Source organism: Biomphalaria glabrata, chromosome 16 (assembly GCF_947242115.1).
Source record: "Biomphalaria glabrata chromosome 16, xgBioGlab47.1, whole genome shotgun sequence".
NCBI lineage: Eukaryota > Metazoa > Mollusca > Gastropoda > Planorbidae > Biomphalaria > Biomphalaria glabrata.
In genome coordinates this window covers 10,490,216-10,513,896 of record NC_074726.1, presented here as the reverse complement: position 1 = coordinate 10,513,896, position 23,681 = coordinate 10,490,216, and the positions used below count along the sequence as shown (strand labels likewise).

Genomic DNA, 23,681 nt, shown 5'->3' with positions numbered 1-23,681 from the left:
TTTATATTTACAATATAATATTTATTTTTTACTATCAGTCAATGTACATGAATTTCGTTGCGAAAATCATGTGCATTTGTTTCTTTTATAAAAACAATGACAGTAGTGACCGATGCGTGTCAAATTGTAATTATATAAGTACTTAACTATAAATGAGTATATACAACGATATTTAATGATATGTCAAAAAAAATGTTACAAATTCAATAATTTCAAATAGATTTGAACAGGCAATAGATATAAGTTGTATATTTGAAGATATAATATTTAATTGTCTTTGAATTAAAACTTCCAAGACATAACTGTTTCCGGAGTAAATGCTTCGTTGTCATGACCTTGAACTGCTTTAGTTTCCATGGGAACGTCTGTTTGATGGTTTTGATGCTGTAAGATATCACCTTTGTTTTTCTGTTCAAGAAGGTACTTTTGATAGCGTGGGAGTGTTCTGTTTTCCGCGTCCCTTGGCCCCCACTTGATGGTCGGCTGATTCAGTTGAACGAAAAGCTGCGGGAATAAAGGGATATAAAATGATCACAGTTAAACATTATGTGACTAATTTGACTGATGTGACTGAAATTACTGATTGGACTGATGTGACTGATTTGACTGATGTGGCAGATTTGACAGATGTGACAAATTGGACTGATGTGACTGATTCGACTGATGTGACTGATTTGACAGATTTGACTGATGTGGCAAATTTGACTGATGGGAAAGATTTGACAGATTTAACTGATTTGACTGATGCGACTAAAATGACTGATTTGACTGATGTAGCAGATGTGACTGATCTAACTAAAAGGCTTAAAAGGCTAAAATCATTTCTGATATCAAAATGTTTTTCAAAACGACCGGAACTACATTTCAGAGTGTCACAGTCTCAGTTGACATTGCATGATCTAAAGTTCACGTCATGTTAAGAGTTAAAAGACACGTGGAATTCCTGATGTAGAAAACAGGAAGTAGAATGAATAAAGTTGACTTTGAGTTCAGTCAAGTCAAGTCAGTAAGGTCTTGCTCCCGGTCCAGGAAGGTTGGACGTTGCTTCCTGGACTGGTGTATATATATGTATATAGCATGAAAGTCAATGGACTAGTGATTGTCGATTAATTATACTTGAGAGTTGATTTCATTATGTGCTTATTGAAGATTAAAGTATTATTCGTATTTCAATGGATATCTATAGTTGAAGCTCCAGTGTCACTAGTAGTAATTGTTCTTATTGTTACCCGCTGAGATGCGGACGTGATTGATTAGTAACTGACATATATTGGATACTTTTGATACCGCTGTTATGCGGATAGGATTGTTATTATTTCCTGACTTGTAGCACTAACAAGGAGTGCAGTGTATTATTATTGTAGTAAAATAAACTTCATGTTTGTCTGCTAAATGTCAATGAACGTTGAATGGTGTAATACTGGGTTCTTGCTTCCTGAAGTACTCTAGACACGTGACAAGACAAACACTATACGACTGACTCAAGTCCGTTCAGCAGACAACATGAAGTTTATTTTACTATAATAATGTTACGTATTTCTGATTTTCTGGCTAAATGTACTAGGCACACAAATAAAAGAAACACTGCAAAGAACTTGACGACTCAACTTTCAGCTTTAAATAACTTTATTGAATTATAACTATAACAATTTGTCACTGTAACATGTAGCGTATACGTCTTACATCGACTGTATCGACTGTAACGGCTCAAGTCCACTCTCTTCTACTGTCTCGCACAGTAGAGAACAGTATCGACGACTGTACTGACTCCTTTCACATGAACATCTCTGGTTATAAAGAGTCCCTAATCGCTTGTCTATTGTTGCAAAAACACTGCTAGTACCCTCTGGAACAACATGGGAGGAAACATCACATCCTGTTGTTGTTTATACATGTCGATACCAGAGGATGCCTGCTGCAGTGTCATCTCGCCGAGGTCACACGTAGTGACCTCTAACTGTCACTGTTCATTTGTCACAATGCCCCCCTTCGTAAATCTGTTCGTCCTCTGGAACAACACGTGAGGCACGTCCCATCCTGTCTTTGTTTACATGCATAGATTCCAGATAACACTCGGTGCTGTGTCATCTCGCCGGGGTCACACATAGTGACCTCTACCTGTCACTGTTCATTCGTAACAATAATAACAATAACCTTGTTATTTTTAATTCAGTATTTAAGCATTTCTTCATAGCTGGGCCGACTCAAGTTTTCATTATACAAAGCAGTATTCAGGCTTTAAAGTCGGCAACTTTCGGTTTGACAGAAAATATATTGTTACGAATCTCCCTATCCAGGCTCGCTGCAAACTGCACCAAACGACACCACCAACTTAAAGAACTTGACAACTCTGGGCTTGAAAATAACGTAATAGTTTAATGTCAATAAATAACAGCCAATACTGTACAATTGGCAGCACGTAACACAAGACTGTACAAATATCTCTCCGCCGTATCAACTCTTGCACTGGTCTCTCTGTCTCGTCTCGGACTTGTACTGAGCCGTTGTAACGAACTGTAGATCGGGAAGTTGTGACTGACTGGTCTCTGATACCTTCGCTCTTTATATAGGGTCCCTGCTGGTCTTCTAGAACCGGACAGAACGTCGCTCGACCATTCTGGGTGGTCAGATGACTACATCCCTCGTGACACTCCTGAGCTCTGTTCACGACGTCGATCCTTCCCGAACCATCATGTTGTCACTCGCCTCGGCCGATCGTCGTAACTCGTCACGGTTAACCGCTTGTCTAGCGCTAGCCTGGGGCGATTTGCGTCGGCTGACTACACACACACAAAACTACCCCCATCTGTGCCACCACCAGGTTTATAACAATATGATATAGATTAGACTAGGAGGGGATTTAAGGAAATACATGGTGTATTGTTCGGAAAGCGCGCTGGACTGTCGTTTTGTTGCTTCGAATGCTCCAGGGTTCATTAACTACCCCCTGCTATCCCCTGTCGTCCTGCTGGTCATTTGGACCAGGAAACATGTTAAACAAAACAAAACAAGTTCAATAAATATTTTTAAAAGAATTTAAACAAATAATAACGAACTTTTGAAACATTGAGTTCAATCCATTCCATCCCTTTTTCAAATGAGTGTGATTACGATTTCCACAATTATAGCTTCTACCTGACAATACAATTTCTTTACCAAAAGGCCCGAACAAGACACTGGCCCTAAAACACCCTATAGAAAGAAAACTATCTAAAGAGCAACCTGATTTGGAAACCATTGCGCAGTTAATCACATGTATTGGTTTAATCAACTGAACGCTTCAACATAATAACGAGTACGAGGAATAAGAATAAGAAATACAATCATTCGCTAGATAAAATAGACGTAAATTCATGTATATAGGGGAAAAAGGAATGTTATCACCATACTCTGCCTCCATGTTTGAAATCTTCCTTCTTCCATTCTAAGCAGAACTTGATTATGTACCAAGCTGGCATCCAGACCATAATAAAACCAACAGTACTCCATGTTATAGCCTCGGACCACGCTGGGTAATGCTCATCGATGATTGGTTCGTATTGAATGCATTCGAATACAATAATACCCTGAAGAATAGACAAAAAACTGTTAGTTTTGGTTTGGAGACTATTGTATAGTTTCATATTTTGTAAAAGGGTACACTAATTGAATCGAACTCGACGGCTCAAGTCTTCTGAAGCCAATACACTAACCAGTGTGCCTGGCAAGTGTTATGAAAAAAGAAGATTTCATAGCTCTCTAATGTTAGTTTCAAGCTTTTTATTGACGGCATAAATTCTCTACACAAAATATAAAGGGGACTAATTCAACTTATACCGCCACATCTGTCAATTACAATTTCTTTTCCTTGTTTGATAGCGAACAAAAATTAATTACCAATAATTAACTAATTGGTATTTTTTTTTACATTGATTCTTGTAATGTCAAGTACAAGAAATACTTGTGCAAACCTTTAATATGATTCCGAGATTGGGTGTGGTAGAAATAACAATAAGTCCAAAGATTAATGAGGAATGCAGCATTTCCCGTGGTGTAACGTGTACAGACATTGTAAACTCCATTAGTGTAAGCTTCTCTATCTATCCATTTCACACACAACTCTAAACAAATATCCTAGCAACACAGAATGCGGGCTCGAGTTTTAATCCCTACTGGTGCTGTGTTGTGTTTGACATGCACTTAGACGGAGCACGGATACACATCCTCCTACATGTCCAGATAATAGAATGAACCATGGTGAACTTTCAGACATGATTATCAATAGTGCAGATGATGTAAAAATCTGTTTTTGTGGCCCACGGTTATCAAGGCTGTCATGTGGCCAGCACAACGACCAACTACCATTTGCTTTTCCCCAACTAAAGTCAGGTACCCATTAGATCTTGGTGGACCTAGAGGCGCCCTTAACATCCTGAAATTCAAAATCTCAATCTTCACCAGGATTCAAACCCGTAACTTCTGGTTTGGAAGTCAAGCGCTTTACCGCTCTAAACATACTTGAAAAAATGTTTTAGAAAATAAAATCAATTGAGATATATTTCTTTTTAATACATTTATTTCATTTAAAAAATGTGCGTGTACTACATATATAAGAAACTTCTTTACCTTGTTCTAAATAAAAACCATGGTTATTATTTGAAACCATTAATTTTGTTTTAAAGAATGTAAGCAGCCAAAACAGAAAGATGGTTTCTAGAGCTTATGATTTTGTTTTTCAGCAGTATTATTTCCAAGCGATGTTTTACTTAAGTATGACATTAACTGAAGAAAACAATCACATATAAAACCTGACTACGAACATGCTGATACTTACAAGTATAAGAAGTGGTGCGAAGAAGACCCAGTTCCATACATAGTACGCATAGAATAGTATCCTCCCTGACTTCACGCCACCTACCATCAACATTACATCTTCAGTGAATCTTTTCAAGCCTGGGAGAATAGACAATATACAGTAAAATACATTTTTACATCTGTTTTCTAAACTTTTCTTTATTCCTGTTAAAGGTTATAAGACTATCTAATGTACTTGGATTTGATCACTAAAAAAAAACATTTACCATAAATCCAGACGATGGCGAAAATTTCCAGGAATCCCACGAGAAGAAGGGGGAGGCCAACAGCGTTGTCAAATAAGTCTTGTAGGTAAGTACCTCCCTTCAAGAGTAGATGGTAAAAAGCAGAAGTTATGTATTTATTCAAATTTTTTTCATCTCCTACCCCTATATTATGGCTTCGATGTTCCAAAGCGTATAGAAAATAATAAAAATTGAGTCTTTTGTTAGTTTTATCTGGTGTGTAGTGTATGGAAGTATTGATAAACGAGATAATAAAAGTATTTAAATAAGACTGGAAAAATTGTGTGCATTGTAGAATCATATTTCTAAGTTTATTCGCCTAGAACATAATTTATATTTTTACAAAACGTATATAAACTCACTCTGTCTGTCTGGTAAAAAGTTTGTACTCTTTATTTCTCCCACACACATCTCAGATATAGCTAAAATTTCGCGCTATTATATCTTTTACCTGACAACACAAGGGAAAGAAGTTGTGGTTTACTGAAGTTTTGGTATAAATAAAATTCGTTCCCCTTAGACTAAAAAAACTAGGATCTGTATATAACTATCGTGTCGAGTCACTTTTTGTGTGATTAAATCCTTGATCCACAGCTGCGGTCATAGGTTTGGTATATGTAATCCCCAGGCGCCATTGCATTTTACCCTTCATTCTGTTGCTGTTGTGTATGGCATCTGCAATCCGAGACCCTTCCTTTATGCTCTCTCTCTTCATGTGCATCTATCCAGTGCCACTTTTTCTCAGCTGCTAGTGTCGATTTTGAAGATCTTCATGTCGCGTTTGCATACATCCGTATACCGTACAAGTGGGCGACCAGCGGCTCTTCTGCCTTCTATTAGAATGGAATACAGAATGTCTTATGGAAGTCGACCTACTGGCATTCTACAAACGTGGCCCAGCCAGCCAAGGCGTCTGCTGCTGATAACAGAGCGGATGTCCTGGCACCCTTCTCTTCGTAGCACTTCCAATTTATTATTTTATCACGCCACCTTATTTTAAAGATCCAACTCCAATCACATTCATGTAAGTACACTGTACACATATTTAATTAAATGTAGGGTAAGCTTATAAACCACCTGGTTTTTGCAGGGCATAGATTCATACCTGTGTACACATGGGCAAACCCACCAGGAAACCGATGACACACACACTGACTCGGAACATCATGGCGTACTTTTTCTTGCGCAGACTTGAAAATTCATCTTGGAGACCTGTTAACACCGCTTCCACACTGGGGAACTACAGACAGAAGATCAAGTAGAAATTGAAAAAGAAAAGAGTATCTCATTTACAATATCTCTATTCAAGTAAAAAATTTAACAACCTGGGTGCGAACCGCAGATCTTAAAAACGGCTCTAACGATTTTCCTAGAAATTTATCAGTTTATGTATATCGCTAAGAAAAGAATTACTTGCTCGTTAGCCACGTGAGGAAATACTCAAGTTCGATCGTTATAATTTTTCAAAGTAAAAAAAAAATAAAAATGTACATTTGGCTTTAAAACTAGACTTAGGCTTACATCGGTTTTGAAACGACTATCGTGTTCTTGAAAGGATTATTGAGATCGGAAATCTCCGAATGTAAGGCATTATTGATTCAATAAAATTAAAACTCAGGAAAATTTTGCTCATCGTCTTCTAAGTCTAGATTTAAAAGCCTAGATCTATATCATTGGAATTATTCAAGAAAAAAAGTTTTTTTTATTAAATTTAAAGTTTCTTTAAGCTTATTGATAGATTATCTTAGCTTTGCTTTTTTTAAAAAGTAAATCTAATATAGATTACATCTAGATTACATCTACATTTTAACTACTACGAGTTCTACGTGTAATGAAAGTTCAAATTCATAATTCTTTTTTTTTAACAATGCCCGCTGGCCTAATTGGTAGTCGACCAATCAAGAAAATGACGGTGTTAAAATATTGCATTCGAAACCCAATACGATTTTATTTTTTAATTAATTTTTTTGTTTGAATATTTAATTTGTTAAACATTGTTTAATGGATATAATGTCTTTTTAAAAAAATGAATTTTTAAAAATGTTTTTCTTGTTTATAACTCATTCCAAATTTTAAACAAGGTTACAAAGACTGTTTGTGTGGAAATACAAACTCAAAATCGGCCACCGAAGTGGTCCACCCAGGCAGGTCTCAATATTTTCAGAAAGGACACCAGAATGAAATTCTATCAAAGACAAATTACAGAGAAGAATGGAGAAAGAAGGTTGACAGATCTTGTGTGGTGCCAATGGATAAGTGAAAGTGAATGTGAAGTTACATGTAAACCCTGCCTAACGGATATCTTATAATGATATCTAATTGATCAAATGTTTTTGTAAAGGGTCAATCTATTATTCAAATCCTAAAAAAAAAATAATAAAAAAACATTTCCGTTAAATAAAAATAAAAAAAAAAATAATTTTCTTTAGTTAAGTGTTCTATGGATAAGTTGCTGTACTGCAGTTCACGCTATAATACGAAAAATTACTTATTAATTGTTGTTTTAAATTATGTCCAACTTATATGTATACTAAATAGATTTTTTTCTCTTTTAAAAAAAGTAAACATTTTTTTTTTGGTAAATGTAGTAATTAGAAGGACTGAACTTACTTAACGTAGCAATACAAATCTAAAACCATTTGCATAAATGTGTTGAATATATGATGTACAGTTATCACCCCCTACCAAAAAGCCTCCAGTGTTTGTTACTATTAATAGTGAATAGTTGTAAAAGTGGTGTTTTTTTATGAACAACTGCTTGCATAAGTGATTTTAAAAATTAGATTTTTGGAAAATAAAAAAGAAGCCATTTAATCAGAAATTTAAATGGTCTAAAATATTATGATGTCGGAATTTCATTATCGTTTCTAGTTTACGAGATCTAAACGAGACGGACGGACGGACAGACGGACAGAGGGACAGACATTTCACACAACACTAATAGCGTCTTTTTTCCTTTCGGGGGCGCTAAAAATGAAATTCAGTGGTGTATAATAATTTAAAGATGATAATTTACCGATAGAAAGAATAATTAAATCAAAATAAAAACAGGGCCTATCTATAAGAAAAAGAAATAGTCTATAGTGAGTATCACTATATCTAGGAATTTAGAACAAATTCCATTGGAATTTTTTACACAGTAATCTCCTATTTGTCAACATTTCAATTTTAGAGATGCGACTTACATTCTTGAAACTATTAAATACAGTAACACTGAGGAAAAAGAAGCAACGATGAGGATAAATGTAAAAGCGTAATAAGGAACTTAACAACAAAAAGTAGTAAGAAAACAAAAAAAGTTAACTTAGGAGAGATTTTGAAATGCGTAGGCAACCAATGTCAAGGACACCGTATTGAAAAGTCACTGTCGCCAACTAAAAGCTGAAAATTATCTTATCTTATTTGATTAAATACAGACGTTACTTCAAAGAAGATGGTTACGTACTACGAGTGTTCCTAGGTCAATCAAGTCATGCATGTTAACAAATGCCTATAAATATTTTAATCTACAATCGTAAGAGCTTAGAAAATATACTGTGACCTAGAATTAGGATAGGTAATAAGACCAGGGACCTGTACTGTACTGGCAAGTTAGTCCACTGGTACTTTGTGGTCCCCAATTATATTATCTATGCTAATAACTATAGCCTCTAAATGTACAAAACCACAGAGACAGACAAGTAATAAGTCTAATATTTCAGTTGCAACAAAAAAAAAAAGTTTATTTAGAAACAAAAGAAAAAAGATCATGGAAAATATAAATGGCAATAAAGGCTCACAAAAGAAAATGACTTAATGAAACAAAGCAAAGTAGTTAGACAGTTTCCGGTCAATATAATTAAAGAACCACCATCATAGAGACACAATAATGTCTTATGCCGAAAAAACATTTATTAAAGATGGTTTACTATAATGTCATACATGCATTAACAATTAAATGACGTCATTCATGAGACACACTACTGTCTCGTATCTAAACAAAAGATGTCTTTAAAAAAAAGACATACAGAAGAGGATAAGAGACTAAGTAGACCTATACCATTTACCCATTTACATAAACCAACTTAGTACTAAAAAATGAATACAGTCTTCTTAGCTCATTATCGAAATACTCTTCCCACAACAGTGGCACACTCCTCTTGAGTAACACAGCAATAGTACAACAACTTAAGTATTAGTTAATCATTTTAGAGATTTAGTTCAAACTACACTAGTCAGTTGAAAGACTCAAGAGAGAGTGTCAATAATAAACAGTTAAAAGGGACTTAAATCAAGTAATAAATGGGACTAACTCTAATAAAAAAATAAAGGTAGCCATCCTAATTGTCCCTCTTGTCACATATACACTGTAAAGAAGTTCGAACAAATTATCGTAAATATATTATAACACATTAATTATCAAAACTTCTAGTATTTTCTGTACACCGGATACACCACAAAGCTGTTTATACTCATCCACCATTGATGAACATCTAGGATCGGTTTTTTTTTGTAATAATTTTATTTATGGAGGACGTATTTATAATCAGCAACAAATATCTGAACGTAACAGTATTTTTTTGTTAAATTACTTATGTACACATGAAACATTTTATTTAACGGGGTTAAGACCATTTTAAGCGGAACTTTTCAAGGCGGTCAATAAATCAGAATACTTTCAGAATAGTTTCGTCGCTTTCATTTTTGAATCAACTTTTTCTCAAAATAGTTTCGTCACTTTCATTTTTGAATCAACTTTTTCTCAAAATAGTTTCGTCGCTATCATTTTTGAATCAACTTTTTCTCAGAATAGTTTCGTCGCTTTCATTTTTGAATCAACTTTTTCTCAAAATAGTTTCGTCACTTTTATTTTTGAATCAACTTTTTCTCAAAACACTTTCGTCACGTTTATTTTTGAATCAACTTTTTCTCAAAATAGTTTCGTCACTTTCATTTTTGAATCAACTTTTTCTCAAAATAGTTTCGTCACTTTCATTTTTGAATCAACTTTTTCTCAAAATAGTTTCGTCACTTTCATTTTTGAATCAACTTTTTCTCAAAATAGTTTCGTCGCTATCATTTTTGAATCAACATTTGCTCAGAATAGTTTCGTCGCTTTCATTTTTGAATCAACTTTTTCTCAAAATAGTTTCGTCACTTTCATTTTTGAATCAACTTTTTCTCAAAATAGTTTCGTCGCTATCATTTTTGAATCAACTTTTTCTCAAAATAGTTTCGTCGCTATCATTTTTGAATCAACATTTGCTCAGAATAGTTTCGTCGTTTTCATTTTTGAATCAAGATTTGCCCAATTGCATCAACTTTAATGTAAAACCCATCTCTCACTTTTGCAATGCTTTGTCGTTACATAATTGCAACTTACTTGTGTGCTAAGACCAAGACAGATAAGCATGAAGAAGAAGAAACAAGACCACAGTTGAGGAACTGGTAACTCAGACAACGCTTCTGGATACGCAACAAAAATAAGACCTTGACCTAGAACAAAAATGTAAAATGTTGTAATATATTTTGATCAGTACCTTTGAACACAATTCCATTTACTACAATATAGTATATTTCTTTACCTTGTGGCCAAGTGTAATCTTATAGTAAAAAAAAAAGCGTTTTCAGATGATAAAATAAAAAGAAGCAATCTCGTATTGATCCAATCAAAAATATTCTCTGCGTGTGGCTTTTTTTTTTACAATACCTCTACTCAAGTTATAACTTTATGGAACCTGGAGGGTGGAACCTCGACACAGATCTCAAAAACTTCACAGCTTAGTGACGAAACAGTCTTTGGTATTGAGGTAATTTATGTAGACTTTTAGTTTAAATGGTTTTAGACTCTTAAATTGACTAGACTGCGACCCATTCTGTAAAAATTTGTGTACCGATAACTAAGTTATTAATTAGCTGGCCCCGAAAGAGGAAAACACGCTATTAGTTTTGTGTGGAATGTCCGTCATTCGTCCGTCCCGTTTAGATCTCGTAAACTAGAAAAGATAGTGAAAATCCGACATCATAATATTTTAGACCATTTAATGTTCTGACACAATGGCTTCTTGTATATTATAAATGTATTGATAATTTGAACCACATTGTAATTATCAAGCCAATAAATTATCTTCTGACAGCTTAGGGGTGCAGATTTATTAATATATATTATTTAAACAATAATATCACATTAAGAAATGAATCGGATACGAACAGCATTGTACAACCGGTAACAAAAGGCCTGCTATTCATGATCATAACATTGGCCTAGGTCTTGTGATTTTAAGATAAAACGTGTAAATTCATACGAGTACTAGTCTAGATATAGTAGATTCCATATCAAGATTCTATATCTAGTTCTAGATCTTGACTTAGACCTAGATATAGACTTAAATCTAGTTCTAGATCTAGACTTAGATCTTGAATCTAGATTTAGATCTTAAACTAGATCTAGCTAGATCTATGTTAGCTTGTGTGACTAATGACAATGGAGATATTAATTTTTATTTGCGAGAGGAAAGTCTTGTTGTCATTTGTACACAATCTTAGCTTAAAGTAGGTCAAGAGTTTTTTGTTTCGTGTTGCCAATTTATCTAATTTTGTTAGAAGAATAAATCTTTTTTAGTTTCTCTTTATTGCATGTAACATGATATTAATTTTGAATGTATGGATAAGGTAAAAAATTATTATTTTAAAAATATAAGTGTACGCTAAATGAATAAATGGAGATGTTTTGGCTGAGGGGTAAAGCACTTGAAATCTGGAAGTCCCGTGTTCGAATCCTGGTTATGACTCTAGGTGGACCACTTCGGTGGACCACTTCGGTGGCCGATTTTGAGTTTGTGTATTAACCTTTGTAACCTTGTTTCTTGAGGATTTGAATAAGAGATTGACCCTTTACAAAACAATTAGATATTCCTTAGTTAGGCCAGGCTCACATCTAACTTCACATTCACTTTCACCTATCCATTGGTATGCTGGACCGCTGGGCACCACACAGATCTGTCAACCTTCTTTCTCCATTCTTCTCTATTATTTGTCTTTGATAGAATTTCATTCTGGTGTCCTTTCTGAAAATATTGAGACCTGCCTCTTTACCTGCCTGGATGGACCACTTCGGGGGCCGATTTTGAGTTTGTGTTTCCACACAAACTGTCTTTGTAACATTGTTAGATTTAACGTTTACTTTCTGTTTATTGATAAATCTTAATTATCTAAGCTTTTCTAATATATTTACGTAAATTTAATGTAGATTACATCTATTTTTTTAGATCTAGAAGTAGATCTAGAGCTAGATCTTGACTAGCCAGGAAAACCAGTGACTTGGAGGAGTTTAGGTCATTGGTTATTATGCATGAGTAAATGCATGACGCGTAGGACGTAATCATCTTCTTTTTTGAAGTAATGTCTGTATCATATAAGACAAGTTCTACATCAGAAGTATAGATATAGATCTAGTCCTTGATGTCTATATAATAAAAGTACCAATAAATAATAACAGAATATTACAATATCGTCTGGTCCAATGGGTTACGTCGTTGTTACGTCGAGCTAACAGTACCAGGGTACGAGTTTGATAACAGGAAGTGCAAACAATTTATTACATTAACTTTTTTATTTTAGCTTTTTTTTTAAATTTTAAGCTGTATAATAGAGGTACTGTTGTTTTTTTTAAATCTATTACTCTTGTAAGTTACATTTTGATCGAAGTTTGAAAGCTGACATCCAAAAGGAATTAAAAGTAAAATAATATACCTTTATCAGATTAACAGCAAACTTATTTAAAATACTTCAACGGCTATTTGATGCTTGTATCGTAATAGTTGGTTAATATAATATAGGACTTAACTAAGATATATTTTTGTGGTGATTACTTTGTTTTGTTCGTTGCTGGTTTTACAATGGATTGAGAAATCCCTTTTTTTTATTTCAATTTTGTAGTAATATGCTATTGAGAAATGTAGAGATATTTATATATTTAAGCGAAATTTAGTTTATTTTCATGATTTTATTAATACATATTTTTTTCCTTTATAACATCTAGACTTTTATGTGCACTAATTCTTATTTAAAGAGTTCATGAAATGTTTTTATCAGATCTAACGTTGGCAATAAAGAAAGGTGAATTTACATCTTTCACATTCTCTCAAAAGAATGAATCCCCATCAGTTAAAAACGGGCTACATAATAATAAACTAGATCTAATTAGCTGTTAAACGACTCACCATCAGTTGTTACGTTGGCTACAGAAACGCCTGTATTGACAGACATGAATCCCAAAATGGAAAAAATGGCGAATCCAGCATAGAAACTTGTCAAACAGTTGATGATTGGAATCGTTATGCTGTCTCTGTTGGTAAATGTTACAGAATATGAGAATAAACAACAGTCTTCCTATATAATCAGGCACAAAATAGTGTAATTGTCACGTAACAGAAAGCAACTTTCGCATTGTGTTTATTTTTAGATAAAGATTCAGTTTACAAAGAAAGCGACGACTAGAATAAAAAATTTAAATTGAAATGCGTTACATTTGAGTAGTGAGTATATTATTAATTAAAGTGAGTCCTAGTTCCAGAATGAAAGCTTTGTATTTATTTCAAAGAAGATTTCAGTTTAGAGATTACATTTTAAAGTAGTATCTCGGACATCACGAAATATTGTTTGAGAAATCAGAAACACCAGAAATGCATTGTCTGATCAACGCAATCTCATCGTAAAATCAAGACATCGTTGTCATCTAGAACTCAAACATATATAGACACATTAATGTATTCGATAAATCCACTCCGTATTACATAGTTAACATAACTTATTTAAAATCGTCAAGAGATTTACAGTTTGAGATTTTAGACAAATTGACATATTTTACATTTAGATAAATAGTACGAAGGTCCGTTGATTACTGGTTCAGGTGCAAGTTTCTTACCTTTCCTGTCAGTGATAAATGTTTCACAGGACCCAATGTCTGAGCCATACGCTAGTGCCAGGAGTTGGACTGGTTGTCAAGTTGAGGAGCAATCCATTGGAATAATTGTATAGGTAAGGGAAGTGTTTATATCCAATGCCATATAGTAATGCATTCTTCATTAGACTGCAACCCAGGGCCTTACCCTCCATAAACTCAAAAAAAAAAATTCTCTTTACTATGGTTATAAAATATTTATATATATTTTAGAAGGAAAATGAGATTAAATTAAAAAGTACTTTATTTACTGCTTCAAAAATATGGCATGCTTTTAGATTATAAGTGTATTTACATTGAAATTTTTGAGGTCCAAGGGGCCTTCACCAAAATCCTGCGTCCACATACTAAAATCCGGCCCGGGTTAGAATGAAAATGTTAGACAAAGTTTGTCGAAAAAAAAATTCATCTTCTAGATCAAAGAGGATAAAGATCAAGAGTTTTGATAACATACACGGAGTGGAATATGACGTTTAACGTTTTTAAAAAACTCCAGTGCTTATGAAGATTTCGGTAGTTAACGAGGTACTAGATTATGGAAAAAAAAACCAACTAAACCATTTTGTTATACAACTGAAATTCCAAACTTAAAAATAAATACAAAAGGGGGATAAATCAAGGCCCCTAGAAGCTATCACCTATAAAATATAAGTAAAGATGTTTTATGATGTTATGACTTTTTAATTGCATTGCGTCATTATTTATTGTTCTTTCGTGTCGCCAGTAGCCAGAATGCGATGAAATACAACTACAACCTTGGAGGTTGAAACTTCATTTGGAAATCTTATCACTTTCCTCTCGTTACCATTATATTACTGTCATACTCTCTGTATAGAGAAAAGCTATTGCACTATATCTAAAGTAGCCACAAAACCGCCATTCCCTTTCCCCAACTAATGTCAGATACCCTTTAACCTTTAAAGTGCTGAACTGTTTTACAATGAGTGCATACACAATTCTGATGCTTAGAGGCTAAACTACCACACGCGTTTTAAGGGTTAAAACTGGGTTGACTCAGAGGCGCCCTAATGATTTCAAAATTAAAAATCCCAGTCTTCACTGGATTAGAATCCGGGACCCTTCGATTCTAAAATCAAGCGTATTCACACAACAATTCGTTATAGCTTGAAGTTACTAACCTGAGGACGTTGTTGTCAAACTTGTTGTAACTGGACATCGCTGTCAGACTTCCGGTGCAACAACTTAACGAGAAGAAGATCTGGGAGGCCGCCGCTTTCCACACCTGGACAGTAAAACATTGTGTTGCCAGTTTTCTTACGTTGATCTTATTGATTACTTTATTATAAATACCCCGCACCTTATACTGATCGCGCGATACCATGATTTAAGTCTGTGCTGTAATTTAATAATCAAACTCAATGTTTTAGCTGGTTTAATAAAATGAAGTATGAGATACGTCAATACCTTTGCCTCTGTTAGTTTAGAGGTGTCGGGGCTGAGGTAATAGTCTATTCCTTTCTTGGCCCCATCCAGAGTGACTCCTCTGACTAGCAGTATAGTCATTAAAACATACGGGAACAGTGCAAAGAAGTAGACAGCCTGAAATGATAATAAAATCTAAGAAAAGAAACCGAGCCTAGAAAAAGGACAGAGCACAAATACAGGGCAGAGCAAAAAACATGCAAGAGAAAAAAAACAATAGAAACAGAACGAAAAATAAAGAAGATTACATAGAGAGTTTGTGTTATCACACAAACTTAAAGGCGGCTCCTACCGGATCTGCCTATTTACAAGAGTTTGAACACGGAACCATCTAGACAATCAAACGACAGTCCAGCGCGCATACCGCACGCCCAGGCGTTGCTGTTAACTTAATAGCAAACTGATAACCTAACATTAAAAAGGATTTTTCTTTTAGACTTTGTGGCATAACAACTACCGTTTATGTATTATATGTCAGAAGAGCGATTTTATATAATCTTTCGGAATCATTTTGTATCAAGCTTGTACTCGCACATGTACCAACAGAGCTATTGGCATTTTCATTAGATGGATTTAGAATGTAGATGGATATCTACTTAAACTAAGTTCGGATATAGCACACTAAAGATCTATGTCTCCTAGATCTTGATCTAGAAATCCCTTTTTGGGATAATTTAGATGTAATTTAGATACGATTTACGTTAAAAAGCCTACATAATCTATCAAAAAGGCTGAAAGTAAAATTAAATTTAAAAGTATATAAGTAGTATATAAGTTTTAATATTTTATAAAATTTCAAACAAATGGTTATTCTGCAGAGAGCATTCCGCATTATGTGGTCATGGCGTCTCAAAGAGTTGCAAGAAATAGATAAAATTCGTGAAGACTTGATAAAAAAAAATAACATGTTCAATATCCACAACATGTATGTCAAGATAAGTGCATGTGTACATGGGTTAGCTAGATGGAGAAGCTATCAGTAAAACAGATCAATCTTTTAATGTTTCTAGGTCACCTACTTTGCCCATAGTCTTGACACCATTGATAAGACAAGCGCAGATAATCACCCAGGCTAGTAGATTACAGAGAGTTATATCCCATTTTACTTTGCCGAGGTCGTAGATTCCTCCAGTCGCTTCAAGGACATATTTGCTGTGTTAAAAATATTACTGTTGGTAAATAAACCATTTTCAAAAAGTAGAGTAACATGAGTTATATTACTATGTATATAGTATATACTGCAAAAAAAGTACATATAATTTGAAAAAAAAAAACAACTTACTAATAATATTCTTCAGATGAGCTTTTAACATCCTCAGGCTTAAAATCAATTCCAGCTGGGTTATGTAGATTATAAAGTATATTTCTGCATTATTGTAATATATTATATATAATATATTTTTTTCTAGTATTAATTGATAGACTGCATAATTCATTTTCCCATACACACGAAAATATATCAGTACTTTAGAAGAAGGATGAGCTTTAATGTAAAAAAAAGATTTAGTAAAACCCAGCCGTCAGTTTTTACAAAGCTTAGATATACACTGTCTGTCTGGTAAAATGTTTGAACATGTTTATTCTCCTATATATCTTATTCTCATGTCAGGTTAAAACTTCGCACATTTATTCATTGAACCTGACAAGACATGCAGCTATCAAATAGTTAAACAACTAGTAAAATAATTGTTGGAGGTTAATTATTTAGTTTGATATCCAAATAAGGGGAATAAATGCTACTTAATGGGAGATGGGGGATAATATATGGAATTAATCCTCTTACTACGTCTTTGACACTTTTATGTTGTCACTTCCCATTTTCGGATCAAATAGAAGTTTTGCATTATTATTCACAGTCGATTACAATAAAGGAATCAATCCAAACATAATCCATAAGTTAATCATTTAGTTTTAATTAATTTGGTGTATAACAGCAGTAAGGGGGCTAAACCCTGTAATTTTCAGATAAATGGCAGTGATTTTAGCGGTTATCCCCTCTTAGATAATTTTGTTTATAAAAAGTTTTTTTCTATTGCTTGGCTTATAGTAGTCCTTTATAGAGCCGTATGTGAAATAAAAATATATAAAACTATCGGCTTTTATTATAACTATAAAATGTAAGGCACAATTCATGTGACAAAATGGCTCTAAATTTGTCATTTACATTTAAAAGTGAATTTCTTGATAAAAAAAATCCTTTCACAATTTAATGTCTGAGTTGTTAAACTATTTACTTTTTATCTTCAGAGGCTTCGTACTTCAGAAAGATAGAATCATAAATTACTAAGCTATAAACGTCTCATCGCAAGTGAAATGAAGATGTGATTTATCACCTACTGCAGTTTAGTCCGGTCGAGTTGAACCACAGGAGGGGATCATCCAGGCTTGTGTTCATGCCGCGGGTCCGACAGTAGCAGGTGTTCCAGTCGTTGCCGCAGGTGGACCAAGGAACAGTACTCTGCATGGACGCAAACAGGTAGAAGAAGGAAGTGGCGACCACCAGGTTGTAGTAGATGCAGATAATTGTGGCCAGCCATAACGTAGTGTACCCTAGACCTGGACAGCAAGGGTCACACGAGTTAAGTCAACACACTTGTGTTCATTAATTGACAGTATATTTTTTACAGGTGGATATCTTTTAAAACTGTTAGTACTCAAAATATAAAGTCATTTGATATAAACACACAACTTACGTGGTAAATGGATAAGTAACATTAATACATGGAATAGGTTAGAACTATATAAAACAAATTATTATGTTAGAAACGAACGAGTATTTATTCTCTGGCACTGCCAGGGTCGAGTTTCGTTAAAGAGAAACACAATTTATTGTAGTCCCTTTATCAGTGTCCACTGAGGAATTTTCTGGTGATGTGACAGGTCTGCAGCAGTATCGCCCTCTAAAAAGCAATGAGAATGTTCTTAAGAATGTTAAATCCCTTGAAGGTATCTGTGAGGTCATTTGTTATTATCCCCTCGGTTGATATAAAAATGGGGTATTTGGTTATTTTAGCTAACTTGCATGAACGCTTAATCTCCAAGCCTAGGTTCTCATTTTTTCATTTTTTTTCCATTTCCGTTTTTCTTATATTATGAGACAGTGGTACGCGATGTCAATAATGGTAGCTTTTTGGTTTTCTTTTTAATCAATAAACAACAAATCAGGGAGATTGAAATTTGCCGTTTTGTAAGTCTATCCCGGTATAATAAGTGAGCAGTAGACTTTCTCATCTTATATTTATATTATCATCATTATTATGTGACAAACGAACTAATATTCATTCTCTGGCTCTGCCATGGTCGAGCTTCGTTAGAGAAGAAAAAATCATTGTAGTCTCTTTAACAGTGTCCAATGAGGAATGTTCTGTTGAAACGGCAAGTAGCCCCCATCGCCTAAACGTGTCACCTCCGTGGAAACCTCTAGTAATGGAACTAGGTAGGCTAAGAACTGGAAGCAAACAAGGCCCCTTCCTGATTACCTTGGATGAGCTTTTTTATTTTTGTCTCACTCGGGGCGGATAAAGAAAAGATAGCCCTAAAATTTCGTCAAGTCGTTCCATGATGAATGCCTAACACCAGTGTCCCGTTAGCTGGAGTGGCGGCTCTTGCACAGAACAGTGATGGTTACAGTATAGGAATATGAGCCACACATCCAACAAATTATTAATGCAGGCTGAAACGGTTTATGCAAATATTATATTAAATATTAGACTTTGACAGCCTGGACTGTTGTTTTTTTAAAGTTTTACATAACTAAACCGTGTAGCACATATAACCCGCGGGTTATACACGCTTCCCCGCACGGAAGGCAGCTGTGCGGGTTGTGAAATGTACATTGAAAAGCTATAAACCTCAAGAAAACAAATTATAATGAATACACTTTTATTGAGCGTGATTCACACTATTAGCTACGAGGGTCGAGTGACAACATATTGTACCAATAATTTACCACAAGTTACACTTTGCACAATGCAGGGTATATAAGGATTTATTGTCTGCAGTATTGCTTTTACTTATTGTACGGGTTATATGCGCGAAATTACAGTAATTAGTTTGGTTACCTTTAAACAGAATATTCAGCTCCCATATAGTTAACGGTCCAGAATTAGAAAACTGTCCAATAAGAAGCTCCAAACAGAACAGTGGTATTCCCATAAAGATCAAGCTGATGGTATATGGAATAAGGAACGCCCCTAGAAGGTGCAACATAAAAATAATCATTTAACAGTTAGAATCTATATTTTGTTTTTGTCAACTATTATTTATATTAGAAAATTGTGATTAAATATTTTACACACACACAGACGATAAGTGTCATAAGTATAGCTTGTGTTTTTCTTTCCAATTTGAAATGCTTACTAAATGTTTTGATATTGTTGATAAAGGATTATACATTGTGTAAACATAAAATATTTATGTATATAGTAACCAGTGTTTACTATTACAAAGCTTAAATTAATTTTCTCCGCCCGTCTGTTTGTCTGTCTGGTAAAAGTTTTGTACAAGTTTATTCTCGTACTTCCCATTATCGGATCGTTCAAATTTTACATAATTAGTCATAGTCCATGATAAAACGCTAGTGCTATTAGAGCATGGAATGGGTTGCCTGAGCTAGCCAAGAAAACCAGTGATTTAGCAGAGATTAGGTCATTGGTTAATATGCATGACTGAATGCATGACGCATATGACGTAATTATCTTTTTTTTTTTTTGAAGTAACGTCTGTAGCATATAAGATAAGATAACACAAGCCATTAAAAAAACAATTAGTATATCAAGTTAGTTGTAATTAATTAATTTTGTTTCATATAGAAAAGAGTTAAACATTGCAGTATTAAGAGGTGTAGTGTCTTTTTTTCGGTACTTCCCCTTCAATAAGTTTTGTTTATAAAAAATGATTTTAAAAAAGCTTATATCAACTCACTCTGTCTGTGTGTCTGTCAGGCCCAAATTTTGTGCACGTTATTTCTCGACACCCAAACTTGGATCAAACTAAAATTTTGCACAACTATTTCTTTTATCTGACAACACAAGAATCAATAAATAAAAAAATTAACCAATTAGTTAATTAACTATTGGTATCTCAAACAAGGGAAAAAAATAAAACTTGACGGAAGTGGCTGTATAAGCTGAATTAGTCCCCTTTATATTAAACTTAGTGAAAGCAAATATGAAATAGATAACTGTACAATCTTCCATGTTCATACACTCTTCGCAAACAGAGTGTTTACCGCGTTGGCTTGAGAAGCCTGAGAAGGCTTTAGCCCACAAGTTCGAATTCAGGTTCTTCCTTTAAAAAAAAATACATTTAAAAAAGCGATCCCCCAGATACCCCGTTCTTTCTTCCCCTACCCCTTTCCTACTGGTCCAGACAAGTGATAGTATAATAACGTAGTGAGAAAGCTTAAAGCATGACCCTAAACAAAACATTTTGGTAAAATAGATTTCTTATCGCACAGATTTATTATTTTTAGTCTAGATCTATTACACATTTAATTACACGACTGATCCAAACTTCTTGATAAACTTAATTTAAGTTTTTTTGTTTTTTTTAAAGTATTTTTGTATTTCGCTTGTTTATATTTTGCTTGTTTTTTCCCCCCAACTCTTCTATCTCTGGTTATACTACTGTGTTTGATAAGCGTTTCTCAGCTACTTACTTTTTTCTATATAGTTTGCAAAGACCTTTGCTCTTGAATGGCTTTCGATAAGACATCATTGATCGCGTAATACGATGCAAGCCGATGTAAATAGCGCAACCTTATCAATAGGTAAACAGGATATGACCTTACGTGTTAAGTAGGTGAGGGACATCTGGATATAAAGAATAAATGTTCTAGCCCAGTGTTTCCCAAACTGTGTTCCGCTGAACCCTAGTGTTACGCGAGGCCTGAAAGGTTCCGCGAACTGCTGGAATAGTTAACTTGTAGTCTCCACGTGAATAAATTTCTCTAATAAAATAAGCAAAGTGTTCCGATAAAAAATCATAATGGGCGAAGTGTTCCGTTAAGAAAAAAGGTTTGGGAACCACATATGTAGACTTCTAAAGAAGATGAAAGTTACTCCTACCTCCACCATTGACATACGCAAGATGTGGAAACCTCCAAATATTACCCAGACCGACAGCATTGCCCACGCATGTAATGACGAAATCTAAGTGACGGCTCCAGCTAGGTCTAGATTCCTGAAATTAAACAAATGTATTCTATGCAAAAAGAGTAAAACCTATTTTGGATCTTTTATTTACACATCATCTTATCAAAAGCCTGACAAATAATACATAATATGCTACACTGATAAAAGGCTGTATAAAAAATAAAAAAAAAATTAGCCTACTTGTGGGAAACCCAACTAGGCAAAGTAAAACGTGGAAGTTTGGGCCTGCAGGGTTTCCAACTTGAATGTTCATTGTATCCACTTATCAGCTTGCCAATTCTTTATGGGAACATGCACACACACACAAAACTGGATAGGCACGGATCTCGAAAACGGCTCTAAAAATTTCCAGGAAATTCTACAGTTTATGTAGACCTTTGACAAACTAATTTCTAGTTAATTGGCCACAGATGAAAAATTCTTGTTTTACCGGTATATTTTTTCTAAACATATTCTTCTAACATCAAATTTGGTTCTAAGGTATACAAAGTCTTTACCTTTAACATACATCCGTTAGCGGGTATTCCCGTATGTATTCATCTAAAGAGTTCAATAAATTACCAGACGCTAAGGAACCTTTTGCGCACCAACTGGATTTATAAGCCTATCACCAAACTAAAATCTTCTGTTTTACCTTTACTTTACCCTTACCTATCCCTTAGTCTGTTGTACCGTTGGGGCACCATGCAAGATTCTCCGACCGTTTTTCTCCATTCCTCTCTGTCTTTTGCCTTAGAAAGAACCTCTTTCAAAGGCAGGCTCGTCCTAAATCTTCTATACCATATATTTAGATCCAGTTTTCTAGTCTACATTTTAATGTTTCAAAGTCTAGATCTATATCACCAAGAAAATAATTAAAGAGAAAACACTACGAGACTCTTCAATCCTAGTTAATTAAAGCATTCAGTAAAAAGCGTTGTGCCAAGGATCAGTTATCAGGTGTGTAGTCTGAGGTCAAGCCTTGCTTTGTGCTCTGGTAGCTAAATGCTTTATTTACTTAACTCTGGATGACAGGTCTGGTCTGCGATCTATTTAAAGCCGAAAGATATATGGACTGTTTAATCAGTGTTCTGTTGACGGAGAACTTGATTAGAATATTGATTTTAAAAAATAGAAGCTTGCATCTTCTATTTCATATAAACAGGTCTCAAATAGATTTGGGTGGTCATATGGAAAAAAAGCCTTTTTTTTAATTAATACATTTATTTCAGTAAAGGTAAGGCGGGCGGAGGGAGGGCGGGGGACGGGCAAGCGATTTATATCTAAATAAGTGTAAAGTTAAGTGGTGGCTGAGTGGTAAACCGCTTTTTTCTGAACAGGGGGTCCCAGGTTCGAATCTTGGTCGCGACTTGGATTTTTAATTTTCGTGATCTCTGGGGTGCCTCTGAGTGTTTGAGTGCACTCCTTTTGTAATGGGTACCTGACATTAGCTGGGGGACAGTGACACATGACACCCTCATTAATTGTAGGCCACAGAAACAGATGACCTTTACTTATCTTATCTTGTATAATACAGACGTTACTTAAAAAAAGAAGATGATTACGTCCTACGCGTCATGCATTTAGTCATGCATATTAACCAATGACTTAAATTCTGCCAAGTCACTGGTTTTCCTGGCTAGCTCAGGCAACCCATTCAATGCTCTAATAGCACTAGGGAAGAAGGAGTATTTGTACAAATTTGTCCTAGCATATGGGACGAGGAATGTGCCTTTATCTTTGTGTCTTTCAGGGTATTTTATTAAATTTTGTTTTTTTATTTGAAGAATATGGTTGAGTGTTTTATGTATAATTGCAACTTTACTTTTGAGTCTTCTGTCCTGAAAGCTTTCTAAATTTAGTGATTTTACTAAAGGTGTTACTCTAGTCAAATGTGAATATTCGTTTGTTATGAATCTCACTGCTCTATTTTGTGTCTGTTCAAGTTTCTTAATGAGTTAAGGGGTCCCAAACGGAGGATGCATATTCTATTATTGGCCTAACCAAGGTTAAATAACATTTTAGTGTCATGTTCTTATTTGATTTATAGAAATTTCTTTTAATAAATCCTAATGCTTTGTTTGA

General features: G+C 34.5%; 1 protein-coding gene across 1 annotated transcript in view; it reads right to left on the bottom strand.

Moving 5' to 3' along the window:
* The window catches only part of LOC106072483 (sodium- and chloride-dependent glycine transporter 1-like), a 33,597-nt gene continuing 9,916 nt past the window's right edge, over nt 1–23,681 (bottom strand). The window contains exons 2-15 of the mRNA XM_056014509.1: nt 21,531–21,645; nt 19,524–19,655; nt 17,800–18,018; nt 16,745–16,799; nt 16,482–16,614; nt 15,445–15,579; nt 15,159–15,262; nt 13,280–13,404; nt 10,441–10,553; nt 6,184–6,318; nt 5,061–5,157; nt 4,814–4,932; nt 3,390–3,566; nt 1–504 (exon numbers count right to left, since the gene is read on the bottom strand). Of these exons, the coding sequence (XP_055870484.1) occupies nt 283–504; nt 3,390–3,566; nt 4,814–4,932; nt 5,061–5,157; nt 6,184–6,318; nt 10,441–10,553; nt 13,280–13,404; nt 15,159–15,262; nt 15,445–15,579; nt 16,482–16,614; nt 16,745–16,799; nt 17,800–18,018; nt 19,524–19,655; nt 21,531–21,645 (1,881 nt within the window). The 3' untranslated portion in view covers nt 1–282. The remainder of the gene's footprint in view (nt 505–3,389; nt 3,567–4,813; nt 4,933–5,060; nt 5,158–6,183; nt 6,319–10,440; nt 10,554–13,279; nt 13,405–15,158; nt 15,263–15,444; nt 15,580–16,481; nt 16,615–16,744; nt 16,800–17,799; nt 18,019–19,523; nt 19,656–21,530; nt 21,646–23,681) is intronic.